Genomic DNA, 24,726 nt, shown 5'->3' on the forward strand with positions numbered 1-24,726 from the left:
CGACAACACTAGCTCACTACACCACGTATCTGCTTAAGATAATAACTTCTATATGCTCACTCAGAGCACGTAAGGAAAAAAAGTTGGCAACAAAAGCAAGGATTTTTCGAGATAAGATGTTCATCTAAATCTACCTATGCAGACTTTTCATGCTTTCACAGAAAAATATTGTTTTGTACAAGAACATATGTGCAGGAATATATTTTGATATTGCTAATTATTTTTCCAGAAATAACTGAACATCACAGTTCCATATTAAGGGTAACATCAGGTGCTTATACAATGAAGGGAGTGGACACATTCCTGGGTAACAGCTCAGGAGTTACAGCCCTCCAAAACAATCAGAGCTTCCTGAAAGATAATGGAAAAGATAATTCACCCATTACTCACGATGGGCTTATTCATCTCACTTTGCCACAGAAGGGACAAAACAGACACTGGGGAGGAAAATGACAACAAATCCCTTGCAAATACCCAAGAGTCCATGGTTTATCAATGGCTGCAAGTGTAAAAATTTTAACAATTCGTATGGATATGGCCCAAGAGAAAGTTACTACTGTGTCCTTGCAGCATGTCTCACCCTGCTTATGTTCTGTGCTCGAGCCACTTCTGTGCCACTGTCCCGCAAGTCAACTAGCTTATTCACTCCTCAGCAGCACTATGATACAACAGGAGCCATTAAAAAACTTAATGAATGAATGAGAGAAATAGGAGAGATCTAAACATGTGTCCCAAACCCATCATCTTTATTTGTCATGGAGCCTATCAAGGTGTTCATGGCGATAACATGACTGAACTCAGTTCTCCATATAAATATCTGTTCCTCAGCTTTCTCATCAAATCTTTAAAATCTTCCTGGAAAAGCATTTGCCAAATCTTTTCAAATGTTTGTGAGACTGTTACTAATTTCATCTCTGCACAGAAGCAGGAGCACAAGAAGAGTATCTCTGATGGCACAGATGAATTCACATCCTCCGGTGCCCTAGGCAAGCAGCAGGCACCCTCTTCGTTGCAACACCCACAAGAAGGAGAAGCTACCACAGCTCTGATCTAGTCCTGAAGAGAGTCTCAGCAAAGCAGCCACATGGGGCATCTATAGAGAAAGCAGCGAGTAACTCTCACCCTTAAGACAGGTGAAAGGGTCAGGGTTAATAAGGAGACTACCTAGCCAGCGACACACATATGCACCATCTTGCCATGGAGTGGTGGGGCCCCCATGGATACTGACTTTATCATGTTTTCCTGCCTCTTTCATCTCCAGGCAAGCACCACTGACCTATCCTCCAAACACAAAGACTTTGGAAGGTGGCCTGAAAGAACAGAGAGATTTCCTATTAGAAGCTGCTTGCTGAAGTTTACTAAAGAGCTGGGGGAAAGAACACAGGGCGACAGCATTAATATACTAACCCTGTATTTAGCTTGTCACAAATAAGCTACCGTACAGCACTAAAGATTTAAACTTCTACCACACAATCTCACAATTAAGTGTGAAATGAGAGAAATAAGTAACCGTACAAGAGACGGAAAACCCTTCAGATCAGCAATGATGTCTAGCCACTGCCAAATAGTTTTTCAACATCCTGACACATTTTTATAACCTTCTATTTAACTGCAGTAATGAATCTATTTCAGAGACTCAAATAGATATTAGAGATGAATGGAAAGTAATTCCTAGTGTAATTGGAAACTAGAGGATTCTGTGTTTGAAACTAATCAGGTCTCTGGGAGGGAGGAATGAATTAGCATAAATACTATTCAGTTCTCTTTTGACAGATCTATGTACACCTTTTAACAGAGTTAAAACATCTATTCTTATAGCTGTACCAGTTGCCTAGAGACTCTATTTAAAACAAGTAATAGCAACTCCAAATAAATCACAGATTTTATTCTTAACTAGTGAGAAAGAAACTATGTTGTTACTTTAAAGAGCTCTGAAACACAGAAAATGTGTATGTGAGACATGTTCAGCTTCCAAGTTGCATGTTTGAACAGGAATGTGCTCTTTTGTTCTACTTTTCTCCCCTCATTTAATCATAATGAAGTCACTCATGACATTGCAGTGCTTCCCAGAGCAACAGTCGGCAGGATGAGCAGGAGATAAGGGTGCCAGTAGGACAGCTCCCTCTCCCACCAGTGGTATTGCTGGAGAACCCGGGAGAGATCCCTTAGATCAGCAAACCAACTGCATCTTTCTTCTTCCATTTGAGAAATATTTCCTTTCATATAGCGGGGCCAGATTTTAAAGCAAAATTAAAAAATACCAAGAGAGAAATTTCCAAATACCTGAAAAAGATTTATAGACGACAGTCTGCTTCACAGAGAAAAAAAAAAAAAAAAAACTAATGCTAGGTATAAAAACAGAGCAGGAAAAGTTACTGGAATACAGCACTTGGTTACAGTAACATTAATGTTAATCTAATGACTGTCTAGATGCACCATTCTTCATATTTTATTATCAGCTTTCAAAGTAACTTAATGAAAAAATGCATTTATGAATCCAGAGTCAAAAGTAATCCCAAGTCTAAGCAATAAAATCAGAACAAGTAAGTTGTGCATCCAAGCAAGAGACTGTCTGGAAATAGGAGAAACGCAGGGGACTGTGCACTGAAAGGTTAGCACTTAAGCATGAGAAATCAGCCATAATTCACCCAGACTTACAGCTAGTCCCATGTCAACAGACAAAGCACCTTTAGGGGTTTCACTAAGTGTCTACAGTTTCTCGGAACACACAATGTGAAATGTCACAGGTTAACGGGCCCATGTGTCTGTTCCAGGGCACGTCAACCCTATACGCTGCACATTAATGATTAACCCACAGTGCACACAACGCTGCTCTCGCAGTTGGCTTAAATACGCAAGAGGCCCAGAAGCAGAGCTTTAAATGAAGCTTTTCTATTTCTTAAACTGTAGTAATACCTTGTGGATAATTAAAATATTTTCAGAAGATTTTTCTCAGGAAAACAGTGATAAAAACATGCTGTAATGATCTCCAGCAAAACATGTTCCCTCCTCCTAAAGGAAGGACTCCAAAGGAACGCTTGAGAGAACCCTTATCAGCAAAAGCAATTGTTTCCTTATTGGCATCATCTAACTTTTGGCACGAATCCTGCTTCAGAAAGCAACCCGGGCCTTGCACAATCTTCCAGACCTTTTGATGCCGTTAAGGCTTCATAATTCAGGTTAAACATAACGTTGCATTATGGTGAGAGTGAAGCTTGGAGCAGATGGAAGCTCCATTTCCTCTCACTATTTAAAATAGACTAATGAGTAACGAATTACTCAAGGAAAATATCCTGGTTCTGAAAAACACAATGAGTATGGACATGCTGTATTATTTCTGCTTCTAATGGCATTTCTACCTTATTGATTTTATTGCTGGCACAGACCTCCAGTGTAGACAGGCACCTCTCTACAAAGTCATAGCTTTGAAGTAGGGGGCAAAGATACACATGTCATGACAGGTCCTGACCTAGAATGAACATTAAAGTTACATTTTCTAATAACTCGTAAATATTAAATTATGCACCCACAACATACAAGGGACTGTATTCTTGATAAATCCACGCAATGTTAGTCCTAGAAAGTATTTTAATATTTCCAAAGTAAACCTATTGTTATCAAAATACAAATCACTGTCCTTAATTTCGGGTGCCATATATAAACACGTGACAATAGGAATTTTGGAATGTACATGTTTCTGTTCGGGAAGGAGATGAGAACAACGGTGTGGGGGGATAATACACAGAGATCAAAATGAAAATGTCATTTCCTATTAACTGCATACTTTAAAGTGTTTTTTTTTTTTTTAACCAATCTAAAATTTCTGTAAGCCTGTTTTCCAGAAACATAATTATTCAGAAAATTTTAGAGCTGTCTCAAGGCAGTTTTTCTTAGAAACTCTCATCATCATCCAACAGCAGTCTTTCAGAAACATTTTACACATCAACAGAAAGAAAAGAGGGGGAAAAAACGATAAAAAGGCATATTTACTCTATACTCTGATCATACTGTATCAATTTGCCTGTCCCAACTGCACTGCATGGCAGGATCCAGCAGGAAGCCACAGGGAAAGAGACACAAGTCTGCCTTGGATACACTATTACTGTTCTCACACAGCTGGTCTTGGTTCCAAGACCTGCCACAACCTGGAACATAAAATCAAAGATAGATTTTAGTTGCTTTACACTGCCACATTCCAGAAGGGAAGGACAACTCCACACCACCAGACTGAGCCTTGGGGTCTCTGTCACAGATGAGCTTTTCCACCTTCAACCCAGGAAAAGAAGGCACCTGTACCGAGCATTTCACCTACTGCGGCACTTCACCCACATCAGACTAACAGTGGGAGAATTGCTACCAAACACTTCAAAATGATAAATATTCTTCCAAGATGTCATCTGAATAAACACCTGATGAGAACAACTACAACTCATTGCCATCCAAATCACATTGCCTCTCTCCATTTTATCTGTGTGTGAGGTGATAGAGCTGCTGAGTGCAGGGAACAGTGCACACTGCTCACAGTGAGGAAATGCTCTGTGACCTGAGCAGTGAAAAAGCACAGTTCGGCTCTGCAAGTCCTCCTCAGTTGCTTTCAGTCGTATCTGGCAACAAAGACCTCCACAGTCTAAAAAGTTACTTAATCTTTCTTCCTCTTTGCGGAATATCATCTGTTTTTATTTTTAATGAGTTACTACTGTTTTTAACCTAGTCACTTTTGCCTATCTTTATCCTCACCCACTTCGTCACCTTTCAAAAACAGAGAAAGCAACCTTTACCATACAACTCTTTCACCACCAAGTATGGAAAGGTATTTGGATAGATGGCAATATCTATGGACCTAAAGCAATGCTGAAGAACAATGATATGAGGTGATAAGCAGGACAAAGATACAAGAGGGAAGCAACGGAAGCAATATTTAGTAAGTAATATTTATTAAGACCACAGCACAGAGACTCACTTTCTCATGTTTGAGGCGGGGGCAGGGAGGAAAACAATTGGATAAACTTAAAAAGACTAATGCAAAACAAAAACAAAAACAAACAAACAAAAAAAATTCACAAGCAGATGCATTTCTTCAGAGAACACATTTCAATTGTTCAGGCATTCAAAGAAAGCCTTGCCAGACAAGTTATTCTCACGCACATTTTGTGCAAAGCAATTCCCGAAGAGCTTTCTTCATTACTCCAAATTGCTTCCACAATCCCACTAAATTGTACAGAGGGATTTACAGTAAAGTTCCCCTTCCTAACAGAGACCAGTGTTTTCTGACCCAGTTCCAACTAAATCACTTCCTCTAAGATTCAGTTTGGATCAGCTTTTTTCCCTCCTCTTCCAATGCTAAACATTGACCACCCCATTTGCAACCTCCTACCTCAAGCCTGTGCTTGAGCTGTCTCCTGTGTTCTCCACCTCCGACCACAAGTTATATGAAGAAAAACAACGTTTTCCAACAGTTTAGTCCCTATTTTCCCTCGCAGACACATGTGATTCTAATATACTCTTGAACTAATAACACATAGGCCCTGATCCTATGTGATGCACATCCCCTCTTCCCTTTACGAATCCCTGCCACGTACACTGAACACAAGCTTACTGTACATTATGAAGGCGCTTTGCTTAACATTAAGGTTGCCCATAACAACAAAGCTCAGAGCAGTTTGATGCTGCCGGCTTCAGACCTTACAGATCCTTCAACCTGCTCTTCATCAGGCACAGCAAAACTGTTACTGGGGTTTTTCTCCAACATTTCCTTGTCATATTTACAACAGCACAGCCATCTATCCTTGCACAGTGATGGGAACTATTCCTGCCACCTGTGCTGACTGCAGCTGGTCTAACACTAACATTAGATGCCTTCGGCTGCTTTGAGCTGCTTATTCAGCTGACTGTAATAAAAGTCAAAGTCAACAGCAGCAGAGCTGCACACCAAAGTCTCTGCTTATCTCAGGGAAGCGACTAAGTACCCCTGAGATAGAATTTATTTTTAAACAGTAAAAAGTGTTTACTTGCTACCTGCTTTTAATAACAGACTTCTTAGAAAGCATTACGGTTGCTTTCTCTTAAAACATGTCTAACAGCTAGGCTTTTTTTTTTTTTTTAATAAAAGAAAAGCTGCTACCATGAAGCCAATGTTCATTTTTTTCCTCTATAAAAGCTAAATTAAATTCCTAAGTTCAGACATCCCTAACACAGCAAGAGGGAGTCAGATAACAAGCATCTCTGAAGCAAGCATTCAGGAAACAGGTTTTTTACATATCAAACGATATTTAATTAAATATTGACAATAATTTTATACACGTCCTTTAACTTTTTTTGAATAGACGTGAAACATGGACTATTCGTAAAGTGTAGAATTAAAGAATACTTGCACAACTTATCATCTAAGGCACACTAGGCAATTTTAGGTTCCTATCTTCTAGGTACAATTGCTTTAAAAAAAAAAATTGAAATCTGCTAACCAATTTGGTTTATGTCCAGAATAGTCTGTAAGGAAAAAAAGGAGGGTATTGGTATTAACATTTTTATTCTAGTTGTTCTAGCAAAAAGTCAGGTAAAAGGCATTGATTCACTGGCCTTTAAGATCTAGAAATCATATAATAAACTCCTCTACTCTAAAGCTCAAGGAATTTTGGCCTGGGAAGGAAAGGAACCAGAGCAATGAAAGTAATAACATCTCCTTTGGAGAAATAACTGGTCATTCAAATCTGTTTTTTAATCGTTTACTTCAGAAGCACCATCAACCTACATGAGATTAGAGTAAGTTCCTGAAAAAGACAGGTAAACCCTTAGAGCAAAGAGAAATAAAGAAGTCAGAAAGACGAAAAAACAGCAGCAACATAAATCACTCAAAAACAAAATCTGAACAAAAAACCTCCAAAAGTTATCAAAGTTAAACATTCTATAACTTACTAAAACAGATTATCACATACTTCTCAAACCTATGAAATTCCATTTTGTTACTCAGAAGAAACCATTAATTTCAGGTGTTCCTAGTTCACTCCACCCGATTTGCTAATATGCACGCCATCAGCACCCTGAGACTGTACCCCAGGGCAAGAAAGAGCACTAGGTGTAGATCCTAGGGAAGGCCTTGAAGACGAGAGACATCTCCCACTTGGCACCACTCCCCACACCAAAGGCCCAGAGGATGCAGCCACGGGCTCAGTTTTGTCCAAGGCAGCCGATTTTGGACTCTGCAAGAGGCAAAACCCTCTGCATTGCAGAAGGGAGCTGAGTTACCATCTCACCAGACAGTGCAGTAAGAGGAGAAGCACAGGACAGCGAAAGGCAAAAGAAAAAGCCTATCTTGTTTCCTCAAGCTTGCAAGACTGTTTGACTTAGCACTGGAATTTGCTGTCAGGATACAGTAATAAACAGCTGAAGGGTTCTGCTTCTGAAGCCACTTCAGGTGATGTGCAAAGCAACATCTGATCACACTTTTGAGTTCAAGGTCATCCAGTCTAACCCCTAAAACAAACTCAGTTCAACTTGCTGTAAATGAAGTCTGCAGCCTCCATTCCTCATTAAGCTGGGCTGTGGGAGAGAAAGGGCAGAAGTGACTACCAGTTTACACAAAATGAGGAGGAACACAACCAGCCTGAACTATTTCTGTCTGCAAGTCCCACTTATTGCAGCAAGAAATATCATCGACTACTGAGATGGGAAAACAATATTCTGTATTGGACATCTTTAATCTAGAATGCTACCACATATCAGCAGGCTCCAGTCCAATAGGTGAACAAGTCTTTCACTCCCATGGCAGGTGAGGGAAAATGGGATACTTGGAAGGCGGCAACAAGGTATATTTAGATGGAACGATTCATCCAGCCATTCTCTGCCTGCACCTGGAGACATCGGGGAACCATCTGCAGAACAGACTGCCCCGGTGAGATGCTTCTTGCCCCTTCATGTAGTATAATTAGTAGATAAGTATACTCCAGATCAGTCTCATCTTACTTTTTCTAAACTTGAAATATCTCAAAAAAAAAAAAAAAAAAAAGGTTTTAAGCTATTATATGGAATTGAGGGACAAATCTGCACTGAGACCAAGAACTGATGACTTCATATATAGGGTTCCCTTGCAAAGCCTACTAAAAATTCCTCTCTTTATTAAAAACACTACCAAAACACTACTACTAGAAACAAACATCAGTTATAGCTTGTAATGCAATAGATGATTATTTGCTTATGTCTTACAAACATAAGGGCAGTGCAGTCTGAAATGCAATAGTGTCTATTTTGTAGGTATGGGAAGAGAAGACATCCAGCACCACCAGCACAGGACCCATGAAGGTTGTCAGCTTTCAGTCCTACATTTCCCAGCTCTCATCTTAATAAGCACAAGATGCAACCAGTCAATAAATGACTAATGCAACTAGTCAATAAAAGAATTCCAATATAGTAAAAATAAGTATTATCCTAATATGATTTGGGAGCCTATGATCATCATCATATTAAAATATGAAGCTATTATAACTTCAGGCATCTAAATCCAGCCAAGGCCATTGGGGAGGAGAAGGGGAAAGTGAAGATTACATTCAAGTGAAAAGATTTAACACTATGCACACTTAGTTCTCACTGCATAAAGTGCCTTCAAAAGACTATTTCCTTCGCAGATATTATCTCTGCATAATTTATCATATGCTGCATAGTAATGGTTGCATACAACCATTCATTTGCTGTGTCTCAGTTGTTTTAATAAGCTCAGACCCATAATCAAGTTACCAAGAATCAGCGGAGTCCCAGTAGCTGCCCGCACACAGCAACTGCAAGGTCGTTAACTCTGCCTGCCCTACAGGGGGTTTAAGACAACTTGCATCACTTGTGCAAAAATGAAACTGTTACTTTAAGATGCTGTTTCTTTTATTTCATTTGTGCATTGCTACTTGTTCCTTTTTGCAGTTTTAGACCCTAAACTAACATTGATGCACAAAACAGCTTAGAGGCCCAGACTTTCTTCTAGCAATGTGTAAATTTACAGGCCACAACCAAATGATTAAAATTAGCTGGTCTCTATTCTTAAAAAATTGGTCCTTTGATGAATTATTCTAAGCCTTTTGCAATGTCATATTCCAAGGTTGTGAAAGATATTTCAATATGTAAACTATAAATGGATAAGACAATTTTGCACATGTTTCTTATTGAATTCCAACACTCACTCAGACCTTGATCTTCTGAACTCTAATACTCAACATGAAGAGCTCTGCGCAATACATTTCCTCAGAAGCAGAACTTCAGATCAGGTCTGCTATATACAGAATTATTAGATTACAATAGAAATGATAACCTTAACTTTTAAAGAAAACTCAGCCAAACTCTATTTGTCTTAATTTCTTGTAATTGATGGCATATAGAAAACTGGAAGAGTTTGTTCAAGAAAATTGGGAACAGAACTCATCATTTTCTTCTTCCTTTAACAGTTTCTGAGCACTCAGTACTCTCAAAAAGCAAGTCTAGAACAGAGACAGAAAACACCTACAGAGACCTCTGAACTTACTACCTTTTCCTTCCTAAAAACATCTAGATTTTTTTTCTATCTCTAAACTTCACAATTCTGAAAAGTGGGATTTAAAGGTTGTGATATCAACAACTATTTAAAATGTAATCCTAAAAGCATAAAAACTTTTTTTTAGTTTTTAGCTCAGTCTATCCCCTTCACTACGAGGCCAAGATTTCACACAAATATGCCCCGTCCAGCTACTTCCATAACTTCTTTCACATTACACCTCTGCCATACCAAACCTCTACTCCTCAATTTATTCCATATACTATTCTAGGTAAAATAATAATAATAATAAAAATAAATAATAATAAAAAAATCTACTTGAAATAGTCAACTATCATATTAACTTAAACTTTGCTTTGAAAACTGAGCAGCCAAGATGAACCAGCTTCTCACTACACAGAACTTACCTACAAATTCACATGGATATTTTGGCTTTGGTAATAAAATCAGGATTCTGTTCCCAGACTTAAAGCCACTAAGGGACGGTTGACAGATCCGCTCTTCCAAATCCTCGAAACAGGTTTAGCTCCACAGACCCCGCTGACTGACACTACAAACACAATTAAGGATGACATCCAGACAATAGGAGGTAAGGAGATTCAGAATCTAATCTGTAAATTCCAGGTAACTGTTCCTAACATATACTGGCTTTGCATCTTTGGGGGATCTTAAAATAGCTTATAAGCAAAAGAGAGAAAAAAAAAATATCGATACAGATGAGCCAAGGAAATTTGATAGCAAATTCTTGAGATAGCATGGTCAAAATTAATCAGTGATCATAATCGCCTTCCCACACAGATTCCCTAGATTACACAACTCTTCGTTTCTTGATGGCAGACAACACCACACACATACTTTTACAAAATACATAAGCAGAGATGTCCTATGACTAGCAGCCCTAGAGCTGTCAGTAAGTAACTGTTCACTTAAAAATTCTGTTTTCCTCCAGATGTATTTTTACATTTAAACATAACATGACCAGTCAACATGTAATACTCTTACTGGAATTTTACTAGAAGAGCCCAAAGTTTACCTACTTTTCGTTTTTTTTTTTTTTTTTAAGATACGTTGCTCACTCCTTATTTCAAATTGTTCATTCTTATTCAAATCTTCCCTGAATCTTTTTCCTTCTTGGATTTCAGCCAATGGCCTTATCCCCTCAAAACATTTTTTTTGAGCTGTGGTCTCAGATTGTGCAGCCAATTTCATATCCACAATTCATTTTGGGAACACTTGTTTGCAGAGCATAGAATACTATAAGATTATCATACTGAAAGGTAAAAGCTGTTTGAAGTGTGACAGCGGGCAGCTCTCACTACCATTTCCTGTGAGAATCTTATTCAGGCTGCAGCATTTTTAGGCAGACAAAAAATTTTTAGGAGACAAAAGCAGACAACGAGTCCAGCTAGATTTATTAGCTCAGGTACAAATCAAAGCCAAAAACTGCTGATAAGAGCTGCTACTGTCTAGAAACAGAGATTGTACCCAGACACTTCCAGGTGGTGGAGAGCACCTGCCCAGGTACCAAATGAGGGCACCGCCACAGTCTGCAGAACACCGTGAGCAAAGGAGCACTCTAAGTGAAGGGAGGGAGAATTTGAGAATGCGAGGGCTTGTGTCACCACGTAGAAATGCACTGCGTTTACACCAGTGAGTTGGGCTTTCTAGCTCTGCTTCAGCAACAGCATGCCAAATACGGTGGCACTTGGAGAACAGAAAATTACTCCCTTACAAAATTTGCCCTCATGCAGCCAAAAAACAAAACAAGAAACTCTAAATCAGAAAGGATAATCATCCTACAGTGAATCAAGATGTCAAGCTCTGACAAGTCTTGAAACACCAGAGATTTTTAGCATTTAATATAGCAAAAATGTAACAATGAAGTTGATGAAATGAAATAAACACTATCAGTGAAAACAACGGGGTAAGTTGTTTTCTTTCTACAGCAAGGTGTAGAATGACAAGTGAGTTCACACAAGCAACATGTTGCAGTACACTAACTGCAAAAGAGATTGCATTTAAGCAAAGCTTTCAATACAGAATAAGCAGCAAAGCTCTGCTGGGACTTGCCAGGAGCACTCGACCTCTTGATTTTAGTATGCTGCCATTTCTAGAGATGCACCTTTTAAAATAATATCTTACAGAGCATGGGAGAATGCAGCAGAAGGTCAAGAGAAAGACAGGTAGAAGAAAAAGAATGAAAACAAACAGAAACAGAGAAAAGCATAAGCTTCTTTCTGTGGATATGCTTTGACTGAAACCATGAGGTTTGGTATAAAGATAAGCTGTATATGTTGAAACAGGCTGAGCAGCCTGCAAGTCAAACCTGGCTGTTGGGCCCAGCCATCTGCATGCTAGTGCCGAGGGTGAAGACACTTTGTGGCCCATACTGACAACCGCTCAGAGCTGTTGAGAGAACTGAGGTCTAGTTTCTGCAATGGGCTATGAAGTGTGTGCAAACAAACCTGCACTGCAGTAACAGCAGCGCAGATTCCCCCTCTCAGAGATGGGCATGAGCAGTGAGAACATTATTTTCTATTGAACACTTTTCCTGGTATGGCAAAATGCCCAAGCTTTGAATTTCACGTTCAACTCTATCAATAAGGTCAATAAGCTTATCTAAGAAAAATGTGAGTCTAACTCTGTTTTGCAATAAAGACTTCAATTGCTTTGTTTTTAATAGTTAATGAAGGAATTTATAATTCTACTTAAAAAGTAAATACACAGCTTTATAGTTGTATTTTAGAACCCTCTGTGCTGTAATCCACAATCAACTCTATTACTCATGATGAGTGTAGGCTGAAACACTTGATAATGGAAAAACATTTCAGATAACAGAGCACGCACTAGGGAGCGTGTTACAGACATACCCAGCCACAGAATCAGCACTCTGGGGGCAGCAGGATGACTCCCACCAATGAGTACATGCACATGAACTTTAGGAGACATCCTTAGCTTGGGTTCCTTACCTGAACACTCGCTCATTCTGTGCTGCATCTCAAGAGCAGCAGAAGCCCACACCTGCCTACTTTTTGCCCCTTCCTGCCACAGCACTGCTAGGGATCTCTGTCATGGCCACTCGTTCCCATTTCCACATTCAGGACAGTCGCAAATACCAGGTACAACAGGATTAGCCCGAGCACAAGCTAACAAAGTCTTGCTAGATGCAAGCTCACCATGCACAGCTGCCCAATATTACACTGTGCATGCTGGCTGCGAGTCCAGCATTGGAACCTCTGAACTGATGCTACATGGGAAGCAGTGAGGTCTTGCCCAGCTTATCTGCTTAATAGCAGACCCGGGCAGCAGAGAGGCAATTCTTCTGTTTCAGGAACCACAACCCAGCCTAACGATCTGTGCCACAAATAACCCATAGTCTGGACCACCTACCTAGAGATTTGCCTGAATGCTCAACACAGTCATGCAAATACAGGCTGAAAGAGATAAAGTAGAATTACATGTGATCTCCTAAAATGCTGACAAAAAAGAAAAAAAAAAAATCTTACAGGAGTCTGATAAATCATATGTTAAGGAAGAAGAAAGGCTTGGAATAAGTAGGTCAATTAGCTGCACTGGGGAAAGTCATATGAAAGTTTCCAAACTCTTGACAAGTATTATATTAATTAGTGATCTGAGAAAGCAAGTAGTGGCAGTGAGGTGAGCAGGTTTTGGTAGAAAAGTGAAACTAAGACTACAAAGGAACAAGACTCAAGAATTACCCAGTATTGCTTAAGAGAAAACAATACAAAGCACACACACACACACAGCATCCTTTTCTCTTTCCACTTACAGCTAAAGTTCTCTAGGGAATCCTATATTTACCTCATATTTTAGATGTGAAGTAGAGTAATAATTTTAACATGCAGCTTTTTTCACTGCCCTTTGAAGAATGTAAGTTTCCTAGTCTAACCAAACACATTGAGCTTTACCAAATTCCAACATTGCTCCTAGTCATTATAGCTCCTAGCCAAAAGATTGTCAAACACTGATGTTATTGATCTTCACTAATGGCAATGGAATTTAAATTCTGAAACAGCAACTGACAACATGGGTAAAAACCAGACCATAGAAGAAAGCTCAGAAAACATATTAGAATCACAAAGCACTGAGTCCCTTCTGTTACCTCAAAACGGGGATCTGTGTTTCTGCATTTAAACTAGCAAAAAGTTATAAGATGTCATTCTGCGAGGAGCAGTTGATACTGAAATTTCACTAAGGTAGCCCACATTCTTCAAAACATATGCAAAGCTGCTAATTGTGAATGTCTGAGGGACAGAATATCTGTTGTATTCATAAAAAATGGTAAATAAAAACACTGAGATACCATTTGGCAGAACAAAACCTTAAGAGAACACAAGTGCTGTATTTTCTAAAACACTTCCACTGTCTTTTTGACAGACATACCAGCGTTTCTTTTCAGTGAATTATTTCAGTTTACACACAGATTTCCAATCACAACAGACATTTCATGCACTAACTGGAAGAAATTCAATATTAAGAATATGTTACAACCATGTTAACAAATTTAGGAGCATTATATTAACCGCAGTGCTTACACAACATTGCAATTATTAACAAAACCCAGAAACATGGGGTATTTCTAAGTTCTTTACAAAGCAAGGACATGGCAAGCTGCCCTGTGTTCAGTGGCCTGTGTATTTGAACTCGCCTTCCTATTTGCTCTCAACTTTCCGTGTCAACCAGAGCACACACGAAGAAGGCAGCATTGCCTTAAAGACTGCCAGTTTCTCATGCACAACAGATTCAACAGAACAGGAGAAAAACTTACAGGATGCTGGGTTTTTTTCCCCCCCAACATCTGCATTGTTTGATGAGTTTCAACATACTTTTGAGCATCCATTTCTGCATTTCCCTTCAGACTTCCCTTATCCTTTCAATTCTGGTCCCTAGGTATCCTTTCCATACATTCTACCATTCAGCAGCAAATCCATTAACGAGCCATCTTCAGCATTTCCTTGCGTGCCAGCTTCTCCATAGGTCCTGGAGCAGCATTTCTCAAGGAGATGCCCATCAACAATGCAGGCAGGACAGAGACAGGGATTAGATTTGCACCAAAAGAAGCCTTCAAAACCATCTTTTTATCCCAATACAGTGCAACAGCAAATTGCTGGAGACTGCGGAGTGGTTTCTGTGGTCCATTATATAAACTCCAAGTTCTCTTTATAAAAGTGTTCAAATCTAACTACTTGCTGAGCATTCAGAGGATACATAGCTAATGCACCAACCTCTTCAGCTGTGTACACAAAATACACAAATGTTTCATAGTATCAAATGGATGCTTTCTGCTTCAGCCTGCTATTGCTAGACAAAATCTGCCCAAAACAGATTTAAGTCTAAAGGAATGAACCCAAAATGGAATAATAATAGGGCATGAATGAAAGGGAAAAAGATTTTAAAAAAAAAAACAAAAACAAAAAACACCACCAAGATGCTTAAGACTTGCATCATTCAGGGAGGTGGCACTACTCAAACCACACAGATCTCGAGCGCTGCAACCTTACATCACATAAAACAAAAACTCACATCAACACATGCTGACAAAGAGACTTTCCAAAGCAGACCAGAATGCTTCTCGTTCAGGCAAGTAAAGTATCTTTGTCAGTAGAAAGTTTCTACTCACATGCTGAGCATACCTCTACTGGAACGCTCTATTGACTTACGCTTAGCTAAGGTCACCTAGTGTAAAAAAAGTCTTAGCTTTTAGACCACAAAGTAAAGTTGAATTTGAGTCAAAATTGAACAATATAAGAATTCAGATGTATTAAAACCCATACTAGAAGCACTGTAAGTCTCTGTACAAATCCATTCATTTTGCACGTAAGAAACCTTGCCTTCCATCACACGCAATCCATGAAAGTCCTTCTCATCTACACTGCACGTGACTTGATTTCAACCAGGAAAGCAGAGGAAAAGCAGAACTTGCACGGAAGAAGTGCCAGCTACTGCAGTTTCTTATATAAGATCTGCTGTTCCTTGTCGTCATATGACAAATATTAGGCTAAATAGACACTTTCACATATTACATACAATGCTTCGAAAATTATTCTAGTAGCTCAGGAAACAGACTCAGAATTTTGAAGCCTTATCGTAGAAAAATTTTAATCTCTTTGGAGGCTTTTAAGCCCTACTTACTTGGAATTTATATTCATGCATGAAAAGACACTGAGGAACAATAACTATAAGCTCTATAAAAGGAAAATCACATATGTTCTCTCATGTTACATGCAAATCTCAAATACTCTCTACTACAATATATTTTCAGGAAACAAGCATTTCAGCATTGGCATCTTCAAAAATGTTCTCCTAAAACAAAACATCACATTATTTAGACAACATCATACACTGATGTTCTGTGAAACTTACATGTAACAATGCATCCTAGGAGTTTTTAATATTTTAAAGTTTATCTTCATGAATACATGCATAGGATCTTCATGCATAGGTAAGCATGCCATCCCAGCCAGTGCAGGTGACTTGGCTCATGTTTATAACATGCTTTGAAACCCTTGGAATATGCACTGCAAAAAAGAAGATGCAACAACACCCTGTATCCTAAGCAAGCCAGTACTATCCATGCAAAGAGGCTCCAGCAGTTTAGGTTTGGTGTGAGCAAACACCTGCAAAACAGACCATGGGAAGGTCTGTGGGTAGGATACATATATCTGTTTGCTATGTCTTCAGTAGTATTATGCATGTTAGCTGCCGTGCGCTAACATAAGCACACTGGCGATGCTTCAAACACACCTTTTCACTGCTTGCAGATATGCCCCTAAATAAGCACAGCATCATTAGTGGACACCTAAATCTATTCATAACTTAACCTATCAGAAGAATAATTGAGGTATAAATCTTTGTCCTGAACTATTTCTATAATATGCAAGTAGCAAGTTATTACCTGCTACTTATTACCACTTATAATTATTAGTGACAGGGGGTTGCTACCATAAGACAGTTGCATGGTGATGTACAGGAGATGATATAGCACATTCAGGTTAGCTCCTGCTAGGAACATAACACCTCACAAGTCACTACCGTAACATTATCTAAGGAAGATGCAAGTGTATCTGGTAAGGATATATATGCTTAGGACGTCTCTGTTTTGAATGAACCAAAATGACAAAACAAGGTTCAAGTTGATGACTAAGGAATTTACTACTTCAAGATGTGTTTATGAATTTCTCTAATTTATAAAGCCTCATTTACCAAAATTTCAAATTTTATATTAAAAGGCAACTATCAAAAACAAACGCTAGAATTTCAACTGATTACTAATATTTTTCATTAGTTAACACTAACCAAGCACAACAGCTTCAGAAAGTCACTCATTCCTTCCCTCCTCTCTCTCCCACCCCCCGCAAAAAAGCACAGATGTCTTGAGCTCATGTCATTGCTTGTCAGCAATGTGTTTTCCTGACAGATTTCCATACACTAACCTTCCAATCTGCTTGTTAACTTACCAAGCTCCCCCCTCAACTCCCTTCCAACCGTCACACACCACAGAAAGATCACACAGACATGCACCAGGCTCTCGAGTTCCCTAAGACTTCAGGCTCTGATGAGCAATTTCATATCAACGTCATATAGCAGTGACTGAACAAATGTAAATCCCTTCCATGACTCTCATAAGAAGAGACAGCAGCGTTGCTTGCAGCCAAAGGCATGGCCGTTTTAGCTAACGTGCTGCTTCAGGTCTCAACTTAACTTGATACTGAGTTCCTGTGGTGCAAATCATTGCACAGCGGGGTCTCCTCTTTGTCTGTGTACTTACTGAGCACGTACAACTCTCCCGCCTCCGCGGCCACATTCACACTTCCTTTAACAGCCTTCCAGACATTCTGCAGCTGGTAACAGCCATTCTAACACCAAATGCAAGGAACTGAGCAATTACAGAAGTTATTCAGTTAAACAACCGAGTCTGTTCAGCACTGATGCAGCAGCTAGCATTTCACTAGAGCAGTCAGTAACTGTTTCCTTTAATAGATTCAAACCATGCCCAGTGTGGGCCAAACAAGCAAAGAACTTTCCCACTGCTAAGGAGAGTCTTATCATGCTCAGCACACTGGCAACACTGCCAGTGGGGCAGCTACCACTACTGGTGCTCATTTTACATCCAACTTTAGAGGAACAAAGGACTTAAACGCTCATAATGCATCATAAACACAATGGCAGCAAATGAATTTGTCAGTTTAAAGATTTAGCTCTAATCTTATTACTACAACTATCACAACAGTGACACTCTGAATAATATACGCCAGCCTATGCATATTGCATTGCAGAACTAAGACCAAGCAGGAATTCACATTATCACCAAAAACACCAAGTTTTGCAACCCGATCTTATGAATTTTGAATGGAAGCTTTTGTGTGTTGTGCTTCTTCCTGAGTCAAAGTGTTGCAGAAGGAGGACTCTAAGTATGTGATGAAGAATTTTGAATCCAGGCCACACCAGAGTCACTACAATACTTCACAAAAGGACACTTGTAGAACTGTTAAATTACACTGACTTCTAATGAGAAGTCAAAAACCACATACATATTCAAAAGACCTGCCAGAGGCAGAACAAGGCAAAGGCAATTATTTGTTTTGAAACAAGAAAACTGTCTTTATTAATTATATCAGAGAGAATGGAGGCAAAAGATTCAAACTTCTCCTTTAGCCATGATCTCCCCAAACAAAAGAGCAAAAATAACTCCATTTTGAAAGACCTGCACATTTCTTAAAATCGTAATTCATGTCAGTAAACAGCATATTGAAGGTGGATTAAATAGTAATCCAGATCTCAAAACACATCTCTGGTTTCAATAATAAACAAATGCATGCATACATGCCCCTACTAAATACACAAGAAAAGCATGTCAAATAGTTTTCCAATCTTTTTTTTTTTTTTTTAATCTATTCAAGATCCTTTGTGAGAGTATTTCTAGCATCATGCAGCAGAAAAAATGGATAGGTTAAAAGCTGAAACTCTCATTTCATTGTGTTCTACACAGTAATATTTTAACACAATGCTAAGTAATCCAAAAGCACACAAAAGGCTACAAATCGGCGATTGCCTAATTAACCAAGAATGGTTTCCTTTTTTTCTTTTTTCCAAATACTTGATCTATTTTTGTTCTGAAATAACGCCAGCTAAGTATTCCTAGCTGCTCTCACACAATCCAGCAACCTCCAACAATAGTTTCCTCGACCAAAGCACATGGCCCTAACTCAGACCAAGGTCTGGGGCTCAGAAACACGATACAAAATGGCTGTTCATTTACTACACTTCAGAGCACCTTAGAAAGAACATGCCACAAACCTATAATCCAAAATACTTTTTTTTTTCCTTCTTCTTTTATCTCCTCCAAATTACGGTTAATTTAAGAACAGCAATTTTATGGAACTCCTTCCAGTGTCCTATCTGAAACATGAATGAAATAAAGCATTGCGGAAATAGTTGTGAAATGCCATTTCCAACAGCACATTCCATAATTCAGGCACACCTTCTCCATAAAGACTCAAAGCTAACAGTTCACATCCTGATCATTGATGCCTAACAGAAACACCAACAGAAGAGGTCAAAATCAGATTGTTTTACAGTTTCCTATAGACAAAGTTAATGGTTGGTGCCAGCTGTTATTTTATCATCTATCTCAAACAGATGATAATTTGGATCACGTGAATCAGACACCATCTTCCTGAGCATTCCTTCAGATACAGAAATAATTTGCAGCTGTCCAGTTTTAGCTGTCTTCTTCCCCAAGGTTCATTTTAAAATGGGGACCATTGCCAAAAGTGAACATCCCTTTCACCCAACAGTATCCTTCTCTGATTCTGTTCATAGCAATAAATAACAAGCAAACTGCATGAATGCCTGCCTACTAAAGACCATTCTGAATTCTGCTTCCCAATGGAAAACAGGGCAAGGGGGTGGGAGAGCAGGGGGAGGTAAAACAGACCTGTTACTGAGAAGTGAGACTTTTGGAGGAGCTATCTAGGAATGCTGAAACCTTTGGAAGTATTATGGCCTACAAAAACTGGATAAATAACCGGGAATAAGTCAGAGGGAGGCAGTGTTATTAAAGAACTCAAATATATATATATATATATATATACACATACATACACACACACACCAGTTTTTAGCAATTTAATGACAATATAAAGAAAAAAGTTCTCCCTAAGTAGAATTTGGCCTTTGAACTATTCATGTGTTACCAAAAAGGTGAAAGAAGACAGAGCAAACGAGTCTTAAAATACACTTCTAAAAAAGAACTAAACCAGGAGAAAATACACTTTCTAACGAAAGGAGAAAAAAAAAAAAAAAAGACAATTTCATATTCAGCTCCACACTCTTGATGACTTCTTACTGATGTTCTGACCCCAGATCTTTAATAACACCAGGTTTGTACAAGACTACTATGCCCTAACGGAATAAATTGTCCCCCAAATGAGTTTTTTTTTCAGTCAAATTGCATAGTTGAAGCAGCAATTCAGTTTTACTGTCTCCACAGTTCCTTGTTTATTTCAGTCAAGACAAATATTTTGTTTATTAAAGAAGGAAAGATCATGCCATGAAGAACTGTTGTCAGGGAACCAAAACAAAACTTTTAAGATCCTATGTTTTTAAAAAGCAAAGCTGAAAGGCAAGGATTAAGGAGAGCATATCTTGACAATCAGGTGTGGAAGAGACACCCAGCAAAATCTTTCCATTTTTACACTTATATTTAGCACAAGAGGAGAAATTCAGATCCATAGGTGAAGACAAAAATTATAGGGTTCCCAGAAAGACAAGATGTTGCCCATTCTTTTCCAGGGGAGAAAGGGAAACCCACGCCAGTTTGGGAGAGGAAGAGAATAAAAGGCAGGATAGGGACTACAACAACACATAAATACACATATTGGTCAATATAAAGGAAACTGTTGCTACCAACAGTGGTAAAACAAGGGCTCACAGATGGCTGAGACTGGAGAAACCTCTGGGCATCATCTAGTCCAAACCCACCTGCTACAAAAGGGTCCTCTGTAACAGTCCAAAAAAATCAATGCACAAAAACTTTGCCAGCACCACAGAGATTAAACTTGATACCTGCTCAGGAAAGCTTCCTTTCTAAACTCTAGTGTTACTGCAAGCTGTGAAGACTTTCCTGTGTCTTTTGGACTCAGATTGATAGCTTTTTCTAGCAAGATTTGCAAAAATCAGTAGCCTACGGGAAATGAGGGGCCTACTGCTTACAAAATGAAATATATCACACTGTAACAGGTTGTAGTGTACTACTTTGTAGCTTTCTTTGTAAGGGTATGAATGCTCTGTGGTCCAGTTGGTAGAACAGGGAGTTAGAAACCTTGTTAGAAATCTAGAATATTTTGGCAAATGACAGCGCTGCTTAAATTATAGCTTCCCACCACTTGTAAAACTGTCACTATTTGCCCATGCAAAATCATTCAAAAGTTTAATGCTAGAATATGTACAATTAACTAGAGACTGATCAACAGAATCTATGGATTTGTTTTTGAATTAAACTAAATTCGGATACTTGTAGAACAAACAAAGTTAGTAAAATTCATTTTCCTAATCTTTAATATTCTTACAAAAGCAAATTTTATAGTGTTACGATTATAAAAGTGTTATCTAACCTTAGAAAATTCTGTTATTGCATTTACGATTATAACTATGACTACGAGGCAAATACGAGCATAGTCCTGAAGTCTCCCCCCTCATCCTTCTTCTCCCTAAACTAGAGCTTCTTGGCTTCAACTTGATTAAGAAAGCAGTCTCAAAAGCCAAACTTGCTTTAGAAAGCTTCTTATCCTTATTCTAAAGGGCAGCACAAACTTTTATTAATCTAAAAAAGAAAATTTCCATCTAACAAACTAAAAGGTTAAAAAGGGAAAAGTAGTTTTAAATGGAATATTAAAATAATGCAATATGGTAGCAAAAGACCAATTAGTCACCTTAACAAGTGAAATCATTCTTGTATGACATGGTTGCTCCGAAAGGAAAATCCAGTGGAGCTACATAAAACCAAGCTACACAAAGAAAATCAAAAATCTATTTGACATCTCTAACCCTGCTGAGGCATTAATCCAAGTACAAACAGCAACTACTCAGCAATTCAGAGTCCGTTTACATAGACATTTTATTTGGGTACATATAAAAGAACAGCAGAATTTAACTGTCATTGTGAAAAAAACAAACTATTTAGGTTAGGAAAAAAAAGGCAAAAATCAACTATTTAACATTAAATAAAACCTAAGAATCTTTACAAAGCACTAGAAAAATCCATGAGGCACCTCAGCAGACTGTACACGACAGCCACGGCACATCCCCTGCCTGCACAGCGCTCGCCCCTGGGGTGGCTCCCAGCACAGAACCACAACCAAGGCACACCAAGCAGGACTGCGTATACACGCTGTAGGTATTAAAGCCAAAAAAGCACCAGCCTCACAAGCTCTGGCAAGGGAAAGAAGCCCTGTACATTCTCCCTAGGTACCTGCACAACAATTTGCACAACAGGCAAAAGTCACACATCATAAGCTTTTTATTGAAAGAATCTGTGTCTTAGACTCTGCATCAAAACAATCATTTTAAAATCTTGATCCTGTTCTTGCTTTGCAAACTCTCTGTGCATTTCATGTTTTATACCTGCCACATCCACTCGCTTTAAAGAAAGCACTACTGCAATAAGAACAATATGAACAGCAATGGACACCATATATAAACCCCTCAATAAACAGAGGAGGGAATACTCTAAAATAGAAGTCTCAAGACGAACAGGAATTCCATCATATAGACAGAATGCTAAGCCACGTAGAGGAAGAAGAGGGTTTGTAGAAGAGCATACAAAGATCTGTGCAAGGAGAAGGAGGCAAGCATGGATCTTTCAAGTGCCAGGACAGGACATCTGCCACAGCAACAGTTCAGAAGACAACACACATTGGATTTAAGTTAAATTGATTTGCTTAGAGCTACAAGCCAGCATTTGGAATAATGTAAGAAGGTCTACATGTAAAGTCTTGGACCCCTTCTGGTGGAAAACAGCTAAAGCCTAGCATGTTGCCTTTGAAAAAGAAAAAAATAAACAAATAAATTAAAAAGGAGAAAAGAAAAAAAAATACAACCTCCTCATGCTACAGTTTCTTCCCAAATCTTACCAGCTCAAATATCCTTTGTAAAGCTTAAACAATACCAACATGTTCAGATGAAAATGGCTATAACCATGCAAACGATTTCACCCTCACTGAAATTAATGATATCGAGCAGATCAAGAAAGTTGAATAGTCAACAGGTAACCGAAAAGATAAACAGACAACATAACTTTTCCTCTCACACCTCCCTGTCTTTCCCAACTCTCCCTCAAAGGAAAGAAATCTTTTCCTGTTCTGATCTATTTTTACAGTCTAGTGCATTGGTATTTTTGGAATATCTCCAACTGTATTCTTTACTGGGGCATCATAACTGAACGCCAGATTTTAAAATCATATTAGCATATTCTCATAGGCTACTTCAGAGAAAAACACCGAAGTAACACGGGATCTAGCAATGAGAGGTGCCAATGTTAAAACCGAACAGATAAACTTAGAAAAAGAAAAAAACCCACTATTGCTAGCAGAAAAAAAAAAGTGCTTTTTGTTTCTGTAAATGAAAACCCAGGTCACATCAGCTCATTAGCAGCCTGCACTTAGGGGAAATTTCTGACAACGCTACAGGCAGGTACTATAATTGCCAGGTTATTGATCAGATGATCAATAGGGCGGTTAATCCAGAACCACTTCGGCCTTGGGGGCCACCTCGATGCCTTCCGGGCTCCCTCCGTTTCCCTGGAGCGGGGAAAGGCAGCGAGGAGGCTCCGGGGGGGACCCGGTCGGGCCCCCCGGCCCCGCGAGGGCAGCGAGCTCCTTCACACACCCCATCGGCCGCCTACAGCGCAGCCTGGGGAGGGTGCGGCAGGAACTCGGCGCAGCGGAGGCTTTTTAATATTATTCTTAAGCGAACAGCACGATTAATTATGATTTTTTAAAAAAATTATTTTTAATTTTTACCTTTCTCCCTGCTTGGCGCTTGCAGGGGGCGGGTGAAGCACCGTCTGGTTCCCTTCCATTTCCACCACGCACTTGGTGTTCAGCTCCAGCTCTGCGGGGCAAAGCGACAGGGGCTGCAGCCACGGCGGGGGCCGCCGGCCGCCCCCTCCCCAGCCCTCCCTTCCCTTCCCCGCCGCCCCCCCTGCCCGGCCGCCCCCCCGCGGCGCCGCTCACCTCTCCTGTTCATGGGCCGGACCCTCACGGCGACTTTCACCTTGGTGTCCGACATCTTTCCCCCAACCCGCCCCCCGGGCCGGCCCGGCCCGAGCCGAGCCGCTCAGCGGCGGCCCGCGGCCTCGCAGCGACGCGGCGCAGCGTCCGCGTCCATGCCGGGCCGCGGCGAGGGCGGCTCGGGAGGAGGGCCCGACGGCGCCGAGGGCGGCGGCGGAGCCCAAGTCACCTCCCTCCCTCCTTCTCCTCCTCCTTCTCAGCCGCGGCCGGCGCTCGTTTGCATAACCGCTCCCACTGCCCCGCCGAGCCCAACCGCCATCTTCCCCGGGCGGGGGAAAGGGAGCGCCGCCGAGGAGGGGCGGAAAGAGCCGAGCGTCTTCGGCAGGGTCGCGCTCCCCCCGCCCCTCCGAGACGGCCTCTCCGCCCCAGTGAGCATGCGCGGGGAGGAGAGGCGGGAATCTGTACGCAAAGAGCGGCGGCGAGGGGGCGCTGCAGCGCCGCTCGCGCATGCGCGCAGAGGGCTGTGAAGCCGCGCGAGGCGCTTTGCCCTGTTATTGTTTCCCGTCCCCGTCACGTGGCGGGGGCGGTGAGGGGGTGCCGGAGGCGGTTAACATGGCGTGGGGCGGCCGTTGGGCGCGTGACTTGCGGCCGTTATTGTGGCATGACCGCCCGTACTGCTGCCCGCTCCTGATGAGCAGGGGCCTCCGGGACACAGAGGGTTGGGAGCAGGTACCTGTCCCATATGGGGTCAGGCGGAGAGCCCAAGATAACGCGTGTCCAGCTTTCCCCCTTCTGCTGTGTATGGAGTTGGGCAAGCACCTGCCAGGCTCCATAGTCTAAAAGTAAAAATGACAGGAAATACATGAATACTTGTTTTTTTGCTTGTTTGTTTTGTTTTTGTTTTCCCTGAATGAGATGACTGGTTTTCAGAAAGCAAAAGGATTCTTCATTACTTTACACAGAATG

The 24,726-nt window shown here is 40.3% G+C and overlaps 1 protein-coding gene across 2 annotated transcripts in view; it reads right to left on the minus strand.

The window, feature by feature from the left end:
• KIF13A (kinesin family member 13A) overlaps nucleotides 1–23,927 on the minus strand; it is a 101,141-nt gene extending 77,214 nt beyond the window's left edge. For both annotated transcript variants that reach the window (XM_088533378.1, XM_088533379.1), the window contains exons 1-2: nucleotides 23,764–23,927; nucleotides 23,551–23,641 (exon numbers count right to left, since the gene is read on the minus strand). In XM_088533378.1, the coding sequence (XP_088389504.1) occupies nucleotides 23,551–23,641; nucleotides 23,764–23,818 (146 nt within the window). In that variant the 5' untranslated portion in view covers nucleotides 23,819–23,927. The remainder of the gene's footprint in view (nucleotides 1–23,550; nucleotides 23,642–23,763) is intronic.
• Between the last annotated feature and the right edge of the window lie 799 nt (nucleotides 23,928–24,726).

This window comes from Tinamus guttatus, unplaced genomic scaffold, assembly GCF_059628265.1.
Source record: "Tinamus guttatus ecotype Peru unplaced genomic scaffold, ASM5962826v1 Tinamus_guttatus_pri_ptg000497l, whole genome shotgun sequence".
NCBI classification, from domain to species: Eukaryota; Metazoa; Chordata; class Aves; order Tinamiformes; family Tinamidae; genus Tinamus; species Tinamus guttatus.